At 47.2% G+C, this 13,244-nt stretch overlaps 13 protein-coding genes across 13 annotated transcripts, besides 22 other annotated features; 1 reads left to right on the top strand and 12 right to left on the bottom strand. All coding sequences in view use genetic code 2, as the record gives it.

Moving 5' to 3' along the window:
• Nucleotides 1–68: part of a D loop (control region) that runs on past the window's edge.
• Nucleotides 69–138, top strand: a tRNA (tRNA-Pro).
• Nucleotides 138–209, bottom strand: a tRNA (tRNA-Thr).
• CYTB (cytochrome b) lies at nucleotides 210–1,350 on the bottom strand. The gene has a single exon. A coding segment is annotated over exon 1 (1,141 nt).
• A 4-nt stretch (nucleotides 1,351–1,354) lies between these two features.
• Nucleotides 1,355–1,422, top strand: a tRNA (tRNA-Glu).
• ND6 (NADH dehydrogenase subunit 6) lies at nucleotides 1,423–1,944 on the top strand. Its single transcript has one exon. It carries the CDS (start codon nucleotides 1,423–1,425, stop codon nucleotides 1,942–1,944), a length of 522 nt encoding a protein of 173 aa, NP_740151.1.
• ND5 (NADH dehydrogenase subunit 5) lies at nucleotides 1,941–3,779 on the bottom strand. The gene has a single exon. It carries the CDS (start codon nucleotides 3,777–3,779, stop codon nucleotides 1,941–1,943), a length of 1,839 nt encoding a protein of 612 aa, NP_740150.1.
• Nucleotides 3,780–3,852, bottom strand: a tRNA (tRNA-Leu).
• A 1-nt stretch (nucleotide 3,853) lies between these two features.
• Nucleotides 3,854–3,921, bottom strand: a tRNA (tRNA-Ser).
• Nucleotides 3,922–3,990, bottom strand: a tRNA (tRNA-His).
• ND4 (NADH dehydrogenase subunit 4) lies at nucleotides 3,991–5,371 on the bottom strand. Its single transcript has one exon. A coding segment is annotated over exon 1 (1,381 nt).
• On the bottom strand, nucleotides 5,365–5,661 carry ND4L (NADH dehydrogenase subunit 4L). Its single transcript has one exon. The coding sequence runs from the start codon at nucleotides 5,659–5,661 to the stop codon at nucleotides 5,365–5,367; it is 297 nt and encodes a 98-aa protein (NP_740148.1).
• Nucleotides 5,662–5,729, bottom strand: a tRNA (tRNA-Arg).
• ND3 (NADH dehydrogenase subunit 3) lies at nucleotides 5,730–6,078 on the bottom strand. The gene has a single exon. A coding segment is annotated over exon 1 (349 nt).
• Nucleotides 6,079–6,150, bottom strand: a tRNA (tRNA-Gly).
• COX3 (cytochrome c oxidase subunit III) lies at nucleotides 6,151–6,935 on the bottom strand. The gene has a single exon. A coding segment is annotated over exon 1 (785 nt).
• Nucleotides 6,936–7,618, bottom strand: ATP6 (ATP synthase F0 subunit 6). Its single transcript has one exon. A coding segment is annotated over exon 1 (683 nt).
• On the bottom strand, nucleotides 7,609–7,776 carry ATP8 (ATP synthase F0 subunit 8). The gene has a single exon. It carries the CDS (start codon nucleotides 7,774–7,776, stop codon nucleotides 7,609–7,611), a length of 168 nt encoding a protein of 55 aa, NP_740144.1.
• Nucleotides 7,777–7,778: 2 nt separating this feature from the next.
• Nucleotides 7,779–7,852, bottom strand: a tRNA (tRNA-Lys).
• COX2 (cytochrome c oxidase subunit II) lies at nucleotides 7,853–8,543 on the bottom strand. The gene has a single exon. A coding segment is annotated over exon 1 (691 nt).
• Nucleotides 8,544–8,546: 3 nt separating this feature from the next.
• Nucleotides 8,547–8,619, bottom strand: a tRNA (tRNA-Asp).
• Nucleotides 8,620–8,623: 4 nt separating this feature from the next.
• Nucleotides 8,624–8,694, top strand: a tRNA (tRNA-Ser).
• Nucleotides 8,695–8,702: 8 nt separating this feature from the next.
• Nucleotides 8,703–10,274, bottom strand: COX1 (cytochrome c oxidase subunit I). Its single transcript has one exon. The coding sequence runs from the start codon at nucleotides 10,272–10,274 to the stop codon at nucleotides 8,703–8,705; it is 1,572 nt and encodes a 523-aa protein (NP_740142.1).
• A 1-nt stretch (nucleotide 10,275) lies between these two features.
• Nucleotides 10,276–10,345, top strand: a tRNA (tRNA-Tyr).
• Nucleotides 10,345–10,408, top strand: a tRNA (tRNA-Cys).
• A 32-nt stretch (nucleotides 10,409–10,440) lies between these two features.
• Nucleotides 10,441–10,513, top strand: a tRNA (tRNA-Asn).
• Nucleotide 10,514: 1 nt separating this feature from the next.
• Nucleotides 10,515–10,583, top strand: a tRNA (tRNA-Ala).
• Nucleotides 10,584–10,656, bottom strand: a tRNA (tRNA-Trp).
• On the bottom strand, nucleotides 10,657–11,699 carry ND2 (NADH dehydrogenase subunit 2). Its single transcript has one exon. A coding segment is annotated over exon 1 (1,043 nt).
• Nucleotides 11,700–11,768, bottom strand: a tRNA (tRNA-Met).
• Nucleotides 11,768–11,838, top strand: a tRNA (tRNA-Gln).
• Nucleotides 11,838–11,907, bottom strand: a tRNA (tRNA-Ile).
• ND1 (NADH dehydrogenase subunit 1) lies at nucleotides 11,908–12,882 on the bottom strand. Its single transcript has one exon. It carries the CDS (start codon nucleotides 12,880–12,882, stop codon nucleotides 11,908–11,910), a length of 975 nt encoding a protein of 324 aa, NP_740140.1.
• Nucleotides 12,883–12,957, bottom strand: a tRNA (tRNA-Leu).
• Nucleotides 12,958–13,244, bottom strand: part of an rRNA (16S ribosomal RNA) that runs on past the window's edge.

Raw genomic sequence — 13,244 nt, 5'->3', positions numbered from 1 at the left:
TTATGGTTAATATATTTAATGGTGTAAATACATATATGTACTTGAAACCCCAATGTGGCAGAGCTCGGCAAGGAATAGTTTAGTTTAGAATCCTAGCTTTGGGAGTTAGGGGCGAGGGTTCAAATCCCTCTTCTTTGAGCAGAAGGAAGGATTTTAACCTTCGACGTCCGACTTACAAGGCCGGCGCTCTGGCGCTGAGCTACTAGTGCATTGTCATTCGAGCATTTTATTTTCTACAAGTGCGGCAACTGGGCTGAGGATTAAGAAGATAAAAAAGTAGAGGAAAGAGGCGACTTGGCCGATAATAATAAAGGGGTGTTCTACTGGTATTCCGCCGATTCAGGTCAAAATAAGGACGTCCGCGATAAGGACTCAAAATAGGAACTGGGTTAGTGGACGAAATGTTAGACTTCGTTGTTTGGACGTATGAAGGATGGGAACAAGCATTAATACTAGAATAGAGAAAAGCAAGGCCAGTACCCCTCCTAGTTTATTTGGAATTGAACGAAGGATAGCGTAAGCAAACAGGAAATATCACTCTGGTTTAATATGTGCAGGGGTCACTAAGGGGTTAGCCGGGGTAAAGTTGTCAGGGTCGCCTAGCAAATTGGGTGAAAATAGAGCAAGAGAGACTAGCGCGATCAGCAGGGCTGCAAAACCTAAGAGGTCTTTGTACGAGAAGTAAGGGTGGAAGGAGATTTTGTCTGCGTCCGAGTTTAGGCCTGTGGGGTTGTTAGAGCCGGTCTCGTGAAGGAAAATAAGATGAACTATTGTGACGGCTGCAATAACGAATGGAAATAGAAAGTGGAAGGCAAAGAATCGGGTTAGGGTAGCGTTGTCGATTGAGAAGCCGCCTCAGATTCATTGGACTAGGGTGTCACCAATGTAAGGAAATGCTGAGAGTAGATTGGTAATAACGGTGGCGCCCCAGAAGGACATTTGTCCTCAGGGTAAGACGTAGCCGACGAAGGCTGTTATCATTACAAGCAAGAGAAGGATCACACCGATATTTCAGGTCTCTTTGTAAAGGTACGAGCCGTAGTACAGCCCGCGGCCGATATGGAGGTAGATGCAGATGAAGAAAAATGATGCGCCGTTGGCGTGCATATTTCGAATTAGTCAGCCGTAATTTACATCTCGGCAGATGTGGGCGACTGATGAGAACGCTGTTGTAATGTCGGAAGTGTAGTGTATTGCAAGAAATAGGCCCGTAAGTAGTTGGGCAATTAAGCATAGTCCTAGAAGCGAGCCGAAGTTTCATCAAATTGAGATGTTAGCGGGGGCTGGCAGGTCTACGACCGCGTCGTTGGCAATTTTAAGTAGGGGGTGGGATTTTCGGAGGTTAGCCATTAGTGTTCTTGTAGTTGAAAACAACGGTGGTTTTTCAAGTCATTGGTCTCGGTTAAAATCCGAGCAGGAATTATGTCTTATTTAATTATTTTGTTTTTATTTGGGTTAATTGTGGGCCTGGCAGCAGTTGGTTCCAACCCATCGCCGTTTTTTGCAGCCCTAGGGCTGGTTATGGTGGCGGGGATTGGGTGTGGTATTTTGGTAGGATGGGGTGGGAGCTTTTTGTCTTTAATTCTTTTCCTTATTTATCTAGGAGGAATGTTGGTTGTATTTGCTTATTCGGCTGCTTTGGCGGCCGAGCCGTATCCGGAGTCTTGAATAAGCTGGCCGGTGCTCGCGACAATGGTTTGTTACCTGGTGGGGGTGGGGGTGGTGGGAGTGTTGGTAGTGGATTGAGGGGGCGGGGCGAGCGTTGAACCTGTGGTTGGAGGGTTGGAGTTAGGGGTGCTGCGGGGGGACATTAGTGGGGTGGCACTTATATATTCTATGGGTGGTGGTATGTTAGTGGGCGGGGCGTGAGTGCTCCTGCTGACATTGTTTGTAGTGTTAGAGCTAACTCGGGGGGCCAGTCGAGGGGCGTTGCGTTATGTCTAGAGGGCAAATGCAACTGTGGAGATTGCTAGTGTGAAGAAGAAGAGGGACAGGTAGGTTTTAATCATTCCCTGTTGAATGTTACTTACTGTTGAGATAATAGGGTTGTTGATTTCTGAGATTGCTTTGGGGCCAGTCTTCTCCATTCAAGTTTGGTCCACTATCTGTGTGGCTACGAACTGGCCAAGAGAGAGAGAGATTTTAGGGTTTAGGCGGTGGACAAGAGTCGGGAAGTATCCTAGTATGTTTGAGAAGTGATGGGTAGTAATAAAGGGGGTTGGTTTAAATTGTTTGTTAGTTAAGGAGGCGAGTTCTAGGGCAGTTAAGAGACCGAGGATGGACACTGCCAGGGCTGCTAGCTTAAGTAGAGGGGGCATGGTCATGACGGGCGTTTTTATTGGAAGAATGTTAGACGTAATAATTAGTCCTGCAAGGATACTGCCTCACGCAAGTCGTTTGATGGGATTAACAGTGTGGGGGTCATTTTCATTAATGGGGGTGTAGGCGTTAAACCGGGGGTTGCCTATGCATACGAAAAAGACGACTCGGAGACTATAGACCGCCGTGAAAGAGGTAGCCAAGAGGGTGAGAATGAGGGCTCAGGCGTTTAAGTGGGATGTGTTCAGGGCTTCGATGATTGCGTCTTTGGAAAAAAATCCGGCCAAAAAGGGGGTTCCTGTTAAGGCTAGACTACCGATTGTTAAGGCTGAGGCTGTTGTTGGGGCAAGGTTATTTATTCCGCCTATTTTTCGGATGTCCTGTTCATCATTAAGACAATGGATAATAGAGCCTGAGCAGAGGAAAAGCATAGCTTTAAAGAAGGCGTGGGTGCAAATATGCAAGAAGGCCAACTGAGGTTGGTTTAGGCCGATAGTGACTATTATTAGGCCGAGTTGGCTTGAAGTGGAAAAGGCAACGATTTTCTTGATGTCATTCTGAGTAAGTGCGCAGGTTGCTGTAAAAAGAGTGGTTAGGGCACCCAGGCATAGGCAGGTGGTTTGGGCGGTGTAATTATTATCTATTAGGGGGCTCAGGCGGATTAGTAGAAAGATTCCAGCAACAACTATTGTACTAGAGTGCAGTAGGGCTGATACAGGGGTGGGGCCTTCTATGGCCGAGGGAAGTCAAGGGTGGAGGCCAAATTGGGCAGACTTCCCAGTGGCAGCTAAAATTAATCCAATGAGGGGAAGGGTAAGGTCTATGTCTTTTGAGGCTATAAAGACTTGCTGAAGTTCCCAGGAGTTCAGAGTAGTGGCTAGTCAAGCCATTGCAAGGATCAGTCCGATATCACCTACACGGTTATACAGGACGGCTTGGAGGGCTGCGGTGTTTGCATCTGCCCGGCCGTATCATCACCCGATGAGAAGGAAGGATATGATACCGACACCTTCTCATCCAATGAACAGTTGAAATATGTTATTTGCAGTAACGAGGACCAGTATTGCGGTGAGAAAGATCAGGAGATACTTAAAAAAGCGTGAGATATTAGGATCTGAGTGCATGTATCATGATGCAAACTCTAGGATTGACCATGTTACGTAGAGTGCGATGGGGACAAATACGGTAGAATAGAGGTCAAAGTTGAAACTTAGGCTGATATTAAATGAGTGGATATTGATTCATGAGAAGTTTGTAATGATGGCCTCAGCCCCTTCGTTTATGAATAATACCAGGGGGACAAGGCTAACAAAAAAAGAGATCATGACGGAGTTTTTGGCTATTGAGAGGGGCCAGCTAGGGCTGGTTGGCTTGGGGCTTAGTGTTGTGAGAGTCGGATACACGAGGATAACAAAAATAAGAATCATGCTTGAGGATATAATTAAGGGGGTTAGATGCATAGTTTCTGCTTGGAGTTGCACCAAGAGTTTCTGGTTCCTAAGACCAGCGGATGAGCTATTATCCTTCAGAAGCTTGAGTGAGCCCCAGGGTTCAACTAGGGTGGCGGAGATTAGCAGTCTTCGTTGCTGGCGAGCCTCTCTCGGTGAATAAGGGGAGTTTAACCCCTGTCTCTGGGATCACAGACCAGTGATTTAGTTAATCTATATTTACAGGCAGCTCATCCTAAAATTGTTTCTGGCTTTAAGATAATTAGTAGCAAAGGTAAGAGATGGAGGGTGATAAGTAAGTGTTCTCGGGAGTATGTGGGTTGGAGGGCAATAATGTGGGGGGGAAGAGGGCCTCGTTGTGTTATGAGGAATATGTATAGAGAATAGGCGGCTGTGATTAGTGTGGCAGTGCCAGTTAAGATAAGAGTCCAATAAGACCAGTTGAAGGCAGAAACGATGATTATTAACTCGCCTATGAGATTGGGGGATGGGGGGAGTGCTAGGTTGGCAAGGGTTATTAGGAGCCATCAAGAGGTCATTAATGGGAGGGTCATTTGTAGCCCCCGGGCGAGAAGTATCGTTCGGCTATGAGTACGCTCGTAGTTAGTATTTGCGAGACAGAAGAGGGCTGAAGATGTGAGGCCATGGGCGATTATAAGGGCGATAGCCCCCGCTAGGCCTCAGGGTGTTTGGATTAGGATTCCAGCAGCAACAAGGCCCATGTGGCTGACAGAGGAGTATGCAATGAGAGATTTTAGATCTGTTTGACGTATACAGACGGACCCAGCCATAACTAGACCTCATATCGCGAGGACTATGAAAGGGTAGCTTATTTCCTTTGTTAAGGGGTCGAGCAGTAAAATGATTCGAAGTATGCCGTAGCCTCCAAGTTTTAGAAGAACTGCGGCTAGCACTATTGAGCCGGCTACGGGGGCTTCTACGTGGGCTTTTGGAAGCCAGAGGTGTACTCCATAAAGAGGTATTTTCACTAGGAAGGCAAGAAGGCACCCGGCTCAGAGGAACTTATCTGCGTACGAGGTTAAGTGGAGGGGTTGGATTAAAGGAAGGGTAAGTGTTGAGAGAGTGCCGGTAACATTATGGAGGTGAAGAAGTGCTACCAATAGAGGAAGGGATCCTGCAAGGGTGTAGAATAGAAAATATGTGCCTGCGTTCAGACGCTCGGTCTGGTTGCCTCACCGGGTAATAATTATCAGGGTAGGGATTAGTGTGGCTTCGAATATGATGTAAAACATAATTAGTTCGGTGGCGTTGAAGGCGAGAATTAAAAACATTTGTAGGGAGGTCAGCAGAGTAATATAAGTTCGTTGGCGGTTTAATGGGTCATGAGCTGTGTGGTTTTGGCTGGCAAGAATTATTAGGGGGAGTAGTCAGCATGTTAGGACAGTGAGGGGGGAAGATAGGGGGTCTGTCGCTAAGTATTGGCCAAGCATAGTTCAGCCGACTTCTGCTGGGTTATTAAGTAGGGTGAGGCTATAAATGGCGATAATGAGGCTATAGGAAAGTGAGATTGATCATAGTTTTTTTGAAGGGAGCAACCAGATTGTCGGGATGAGCATAATTGTTGGTGCGAGGATTTTTAGCATTGTAGTAAGTTGAGGGCGTGAAGTCGATCGGATCCGTGGGTTCGGGATGTCGCAACAAGAAGGGCAAGTCCTGTACTTGCTTCACAAGCCGAGAAAGCCAGGAGGAGAATGGGGGAGGCGGAGAAGGTGGTAGAATCTGTTGATAATATTCATAAGGAGAGGGCAATAAATAGGGATAGTATTATTCCTTCCAGGCATAGAAGAGCTGATAAGAGGTGGGTGCGGTGAAAAGCTAGTCCTGCTAGACCTACGATGAAAGCTGACGAGAAGGCGAATTGGGCGGGTATCATTAGGCTGTCACAGATTTTAACTGCAAATTCTTGAGCCGAAATCAAGTGTTTTTTTAAACTAACAACCTATTCAGCTCATTCTAAGCCTCCTTGAATTCATTCATAAATTAGTCCTAGTGTGAGAAGCGCTAAGACCAAGGCGGCCCATAAAAAGGTGGTTAGTGGGGACGATAGCTGGTCTCCTCAGGGAAGGGGGAGGAGAAGGGCGATTTCCAGGTCAAATAGAAGAAAGAGGATGGCGACGAGGAAAAATCGTATTGAAAAAGGCAGTCGTGCTGAGCCGAGAGGGTCAAAGCCGCATTCGTATGGGGAGAGTTTTTCGTGGTCGGGGCTTATTTGGGGGAGTCAGAATGACACGAGTGCTAGGATAGTAGATAGGACAGCGGAGATGGTAATTATAATCATAATTAAGTTCATTATCTTCCCTTGGGTTTGAACCAAGGCCGGGTGATTGGAAGTCACTTATACTCGCGATTATACTAGGAAGATTATGAGCCTCATCAGTAGATGGAGATATAGAGGAAGAGCCATACTACGTCAACAAAATGTCAGTATCAGGCAGCAGCCTCAAATCCGAAATGGTGTTCGGATGTGAAGTGGTATTGAATTTGGCGCAGAAGGCAAACGGCCAAGAAGGTGGATCCGATAATTACATGGAGGCCGTGAAATCCTGTGGCAACAAAGAAGGTCGATCCGTAGACCCCATCTGCAATAGTAAATGGGGCTTCGTAGTATTCTAGTCCTTGGAGGGCTGTGAAGTAGAATCCGAGGAGGATAGTTAGAAGTAGGGACTGGATGGCTTGCTTCCGATTGCCCTCTATGATGCTGTGATGTGCTCATGTTACTGTTACGCCGGATGCAAGAAGAACTGCTGTGTTTAGTAGGGGTACCTCAAAAGGGTCTAAAGCTGTAATACCTGTGGGGGGTCAGCAGCCTCCTAACTCAGGGGTGGGAGCGAGGCTTGAGTGATAGAAGGCTCAGAAAAATCCAATAAAGAAGAAGACTTCTGAGGTAATAAACAGGATCATACCGTATCGGAGGCCTTTTTGTACTGGGGGGGTGTGGTGGCCTTGGAAAGTTCCTTCACGGACGATATCTCGTCATCATTGGTACATTGTCAGGAGGAGAAGGGCCAGTCCTAGTGTTATTAAGGTTGTTGAATGGAAATGTATTCAAATGGCTGTCCCTGAAGTTAGTAGCAGAGCTGCAACAGCACCTGTAAGGGGTCATGGGCTTGGGTCAACTATGTGGTATGCGTGTGCTTGATGGGCCATTAAACGTTTTCTTGTAGATAGAGGCTTAGGAGAAGGACGAAAACATAGGCCTGGATTATAGCAACGGCGACTTCTAAGAGGGTCAGTAGGAACAGAAGGGCTGTTGTGAGTAGGGCTACGGTGGGCATAAGGGGGAGTAAAACAAATGCTGCTGTGGCAATAAGTTGAATTAGTAGATGACCGGCTGTCAGGTTGGCGGTAAGTCGGACTCCTAGGGCCAGGGGTCGAATGAACAGGCTAATTGTCTCGATGATAATAAGAATGGGAATAAGTGGGGTGGGGGTGCCTTCTGGAAGAAGGTGGCCAAGGGCGTGGGTGGGCTGATTTCGTATCCCGATAATAACAGTTGCAAGTCATAAGGGGACGGCGAGTGCCATGTTGAGGGATAATTGTGTTGTTGGTGTAAAAGTGTATGGGAGCAGGCCTAGCATGTTTAGAGTGATGAGAAAAAGCATTAGGGAGGCCAGCATTAGTGCTCATTTATGTCCTGAGGGGCTTAATGGAAGGAAGATTTGCTGGGTGAATCGATTAATGAATCATCCCTGAAGGGTCAGAAGGCGGTTGTTAAGCCATCGGGCGGTAGGCTGAGGGTACAGTGCTCATGGAATTGTTAAGGAGACAAGGATTAAGGGGATTCCTATTAATGTGGGGCTTAAGAATTGATCAAAAAAGTTTAGTATCATGGTCAAGTTCAAGATTTTGTTTTTGTTTTCTCGGCGGTGGTTAGGGAAGGTTCATTAGGGAATTTGTGGGCCAGAATTTTTGGAGGGATGACAGTTAGAAATACAAGTCATGAGAAAAACAGGATTATAAATCAAGGGGCGGGGTTTAGTTGTGGCATATTCACTAAGGGTGGTCGGGAGTCACCAATTTTTAGCTTAAAAGGCTAACGCTGGGCCCTGTTTAGCTTCTTAGTGAGGCGTCTTGAAGTATTAATGAGGATCAATTTTCAAAGTGCTTTAGAGGAACTGCTTCTACAACGATAGGTATAAAACTGTGGTTAGCCCCGCAGATCTCAGAGCATTGGCCGTAGTAAACTCCGGGTCGAGAGGCGATAAATGCTACTTGGTTCAGGCGCCCTGGCACTGCGTCCATTTTGACGCCAAGGGATGGGACGGCTCATGAATGTAGGACATCTTCGGCAGTAACTAGAATTCGAATGGGGGACTCTACCGGAATAACTATTCGATGGTCGGTTTCCAGCAGCCGGAACTGTCCAGGGGTGAGGTCCTGGGTCGGGATCATATATGAATCAAAGCCGAGCTCTTCGTAATCTGTATACTCATAGCTTCAGTATCATTGGTGGCCGACAGCTTTAATGGTTAAGTGGGGGTCATTAATTTCGTCTATTAAGTATAGAATCCGTAGAGAGGGGAGGGCGATCAAAATTAGAATTAGTGCTGGGAGAAGTGTTCAAATAATTTCGATTTCCTGAGAGTCAAGGATATATTTGTTAGTAAGTTTAGTAGATACTATTGCAACAATAATGTAAAGTACTAGGGTGCTAATCAGGAAGACAATTATTAAAGCATGATCGTGGAAGTGTAGTAGTTCTTCTATTACAGGTGAGGCTGCATCTTGTAAACCTAGTTGTGAGGGGTGGGCCATTTATAAGATACGTAGGACTTCAACCTACAATTATGCCTTGACAAAGCATTGTTATAATCAATTTAACTAGTGTCTCATATAAGAAAGTGACAGAGTGGCTATGTGGCTGGCTTGAAACCATCAAACGGGGGTTCAATTCCCTCCTTTCTCGGGTAGTAGCTAGGGGGAGGTATAAATGGGGGAAGTCTGTTGAATTTGAACGAACGCAGGCTCTTCAAAGGTGTGGTATGGGGGAGGGCACCCGTGGAGTCACTCCACGTTAGTGAGTGTTAGTTCTACTGCTGAAACTTCTCGTTTTGCAGCAAAGGCTTCCCAGATAATGAATAAGAATATGATTACAGCTACTAGGGACACTAATGAGCCAATTGATGAAATTGTATTTCACAGGGTATATGCGTCCGGGTAATCTGAGTAACGGCGAGGCATTCCGGCTAGGCCTAGGAAGTGCTGAGGAAAGAAGGTTAGGTTTACACCCACGAACATTACCCCAAAGTGGATTTTAGTTCAGGTGCTGTGGAGGGTGTAGCCCGAAAAGAGGGGGAATCAGTGTACAAAGGCGGCGACAATTGCAAATACAGCTCCTATAGATAAGACGTAATGGAAGTGGGCAACTACGTAGTATGTATCGTGCAAGACAATATCAAGAGACGAGTTGGCTAAGACGATCCCAGTTAGTCCCCCCACTGTAAATAGAAAAATAAACCCCAGGGCCCAAAGGAGGGGGGTTTCTCATTTAATTGACCCCCCATGAAGAGTAGCAAGTCAGCTAAACACTTTTACACCTGTGGGGATGGCAATAATCATTGTAGCGGATGTGAAGTAGGCACGTGTGTCAACATCCATCCCTACAGTGAACATGTGGTGGGCTCAAACAATAAACCCAAGTAGTCCGATTGCTATCATGGCTCACACCATGCCCATGTAGCCGAAGGGTTCTTTTTTACCAGAGTAATAGGCAACAATGTGCGAGATTATGCCGAATCCTGGGAGGATAAGGATGTAGACTTCGGGGTGCCCAAAGAATCAGAATAAGTGTTGGTAAAGAATCGGGTCCCCTCCCCCAGCTGGGTCAAAGAAGGTGGTGTTTAGGTTCCGGTCGGTAAGGAGCATGGTGATGCCTGCGGCAAGAACGGGAAGGGAAAGGAGTAGTAGGACGGCCGTAATAAGAACTGCTCAAACAAATAGGGGCGTTTGATATTGGGAGATGGCGGGGGGTTTCATATTAATGATTGTGGTGATGAAGTTGATTGCCCCAAGAATTGAAGAAACTCCCGCCAAGTGTAGAGAAAAGATTGTTAGGTCCACTGAGGCACCCGCATGGGCTAGGTTGCCGGAAAGGGGGGGATAGACAGTTCATCCTGTTCCGGCCCCGGCTTCTACGCCGGAGGAGGCAAGCAGAAGAAGGAACGATGGGGGGAGAAGTCAGAAGCTTATGTTATTTATTCGGGGGAAGGCTATATCGGGGGCCCCAATTATTAGGGGGATAAGCCAGTTTCCAAAGCCTCCAATCATAATTGGTATTACTATAAAGAAAATTATTACAAAGGCATGAGCCGTGACGATTACATTATAAATCTGGTCGTCCCCGAGGAGAGCGCCAGGTTGGCTTAGCTCGGCCCGGATAAGGAGGCTTAGCGCAGTTCCTACTATTCCGGCTCAGGCACCAAAGACTAGGTAAAGAGTGCCAATATCTTTATGGTTGGTCGAGAAAAATCAGCGTGTGATTGCCACAGGTAGGATGGCTGAGTTTTAAGCGGTGGTTTGTAGCTCCATGTACGGGGGTTTAAGTCCCCCTCCTGTCAGCCCTGGGGTGTAACATATAAGATTGCAAATCTTAAGAAGCAGATTAACCTCTGCCGGGGCTTTCCCCCGCCTTTTAGGCCGGGCGGGGGAAAGGTAGGCGGATGCTCGCTGGTTTGAGCGCTTAGCTGTTAACTAAGAGTTTGCAGGATCGAGGCCTGCCTGTCTAGAAAGGCTTTAGCTTAATTAAAGTGTCTGTTTTGCATGCAGGAGATGTGGGTTAAACGCCCGCAAGTCTTATAAGGGCTGAGGGGTTCTCACCCTCACTTAGGGCTTTGAAGGCCCTTGGTCTCGATTGTTAGCCTAAGCCCTTTAGGAGAGGAGGGTAAGAGCGGCAGGTGTAAGGGGGAGGAGCAGAATTGTCATTGTGGTGGGGAGGGCGATATGGAGAGTGTTATGCTGGCGGAGGAGTCGTCAGGGGGCAGAGTTTAGGGTGGTATTTGGGGAAATTGTCAAGGACATTGAGTATGTCAGGCGTAGGTAAAAGTAAAGGCTTAGGAGTGCGGACAGTGCTGCCACAGTTGCGATTAGGGGAAGTTGTTGCTTCGTTAGTTCTTGTAAGATTATCCATTTTGGGGCGAAGCCCGAGAGGGGAGGAAGGCCCCCTAGGGAGAGTAGTGTAAAGGGTGCTAGGGCTGTTAGAGCAGGGGCTTTCGACCAGGAAGTTGCGAGGGAGGGGATACTAGTGGAAGAGAGGTGTTTAAAGATCGTGAAGGAGGAAATGGTTATGATGAAGTATATTAGCAGACTAAGGAGTGTGAGGGAGGGGGCAAATTGGATAATCAAAATTATTCATCCCAGGTGAGCAATTGATGAATATGCTAAAATTTTTCGGAGCTGAGTCTGGTTTAGGCCCCCTCAGCCCCCAATAAGGGTTGAGGCGAGTCCTAAAACGATAAAGATTGTTGGGTCTTGGGGTTGAATTTGAATGAGGAGGGCCATGGGGGCGAGCTTTTGCCAAGTTGATAGGATTATGCCGGTTATAAGGTCTAGTCCTTGCAGTACCTCTGGAAGCCAGGCGTGGAGGGGGGCTAGGCCCAGTTTTATAGCTAGCGCTAGGATGATCATTGTTGTTGGGAGGGGGTGAGTTATTTGTTGGATGAACCATTCCCCGCAGAGTCAGGCGTTAGTTACGGAGGCGAATAGTAGGAGGGCCGCTGCAGCCGCCTGGACTAGAAAGTACTTGGTAGTGGCTTCGACTGCTCGGGGGTGGTGAAGGTGTGCCATAATGGGGATGATTGCAATGGTGCTTAATTCAAGGCCTATCCATGCAAGTAGCCAGTGTGAGCTAATCATAGTGGCAGTTGTGCCTAATAGTATGCCTATAAGTATGATTGGGTAAATGTAAGGGCTCATTAGCAAAGGAAGGATTTTAACCAACGTGTTTGGGGTATGGGCCCAAAAGCTTTATTAGCTGACTTTACTAGGAAGTGGTGTAGTGGAAGCACTAAGAGTTTTGATCTCTTCAGGTAGGGTTCGAACCCCTTCTTTCTAAGGAGTTGGAGGGGCTTTAACCCTCATAGTCTACTCTATCAAAGTAGCCCTTTAGTTCAGGCACAGCTCCCTAGTACTGGGGTGGTAGTCCTGCGGTAGCAATGGGGAGGGCTAGGTGTCAAATAACAAGGGCTAGTGTGAGAGGCAGGAAGTTTTTCCAGATCAGGTGTATGAGCTGGTCGTATCGAAATCGGGGGTAGGACGCTCGGACCCACAAGAAAAGAACGGCTAAAAAGGTGGCTTTTATCATGAGGATAATTGTAGTAATGTAGGGCATAGAAATTAATAGGGTTGTCCCCAAAAAGAGGGTCGCTGAGAGTGTGTTTATAAAGAGAATGTTGGCGTATTCTGCCAGGAAAAATAGCGCAAAGGGGCCTCCTGCATATTCGACGTTGAAACCTGAGACTAGTTCTGATTCTCCTTCTGTGAGATCGAAGGGGGCTCGGTTGGTTTCCGCCAAGGTTGAAATAAATCACATGGCTGCTAAAGGCCAGGCTGGGAGGATCAGTCAGGTGGCCTCTTGAGCGGTGTTGAATGTCTGCAGCGTAAAACCCCCAGTAAAAATAATTGCATTAAGTAAGATTAAGCCTAAGCTCACTTCATAGGAAATCGTTTGTGCAACTGCTCGGAGAGCGCCAATGAGCGCATATTTAGAGTTGGAGGCCCATCCGGACCCCAGGATTGAGTAGACAGCGAGGCTTGAGACAGCTAGGATGAATAGGAGGCCCAAGTTGAGGTCCGCTATCGGGAATGGGAGGGGGATGGGGGTTCAAAGGGTAAGGGCGAGGGTCAGTGCTATTATAGGGGCTAGCAGGAATAGGATGGGGGAGGAGGTGGAAGGGCGAACGGGCTCTTTTATGAAAAGCTTTAGTCCGTCAGCAATGGGTTGGAGAAGGCCGTAAGGTCCTACTACGTTCGGGCCTTTTCGCAATTGTATGTAGCCGAGCACTTTTCGTTCAACCAGGGTGAGGAGGGCCACGGCTAATAGGACAAAAACAATCAGGATTAGTGGGTGAATAATAGATGAGAGGATGGTAGTTATCATAGTTAAGGAGAGGATTTGAACCTCTGGTGTAAAGGGCTTAGGTCTTTTGCATTAGCCGGGCTCTGCCACCTTAACATGTTATTTTCTTCAACTTAGGAGGATGTCCCCTTGCCTATTTTAGTTGATTTCATTAGGTGGGTGGGGAGGCGTGCCTTTGGCAGGGGCCTCTTCTTTTCGGTCCTTTCGTACTGGAAAAGGACATTGCATAGATAGAAACTGACCTGGATTACTCCGGTCTGAACTCAGATCACGTAGGACTTTAATCGTTGAACAAACGAACCCTTAATAGCGGCTGCACCATTAGGATGTCCTGATCCAACATCGAGGTCGTAAACCCTCTTGTCGATATGGACTCTGGGAGA

This window comes from Salarias fasciatus, mitochondrion, assembly GCF_902148845.1.
Source record: "Salarias fasciatus mitochondrion, complete genome".
In the NCBI taxonomy this organism is placed as follows: domain Eukaryota; kingdom Metazoa; phylum Chordata; class Actinopteri; order Blenniiformes; family Blenniidae; genus Salarias; species Salarias fasciatus.
This window is presented reverse-complemented; position numbering and strand designations above follow the sequence as displayed.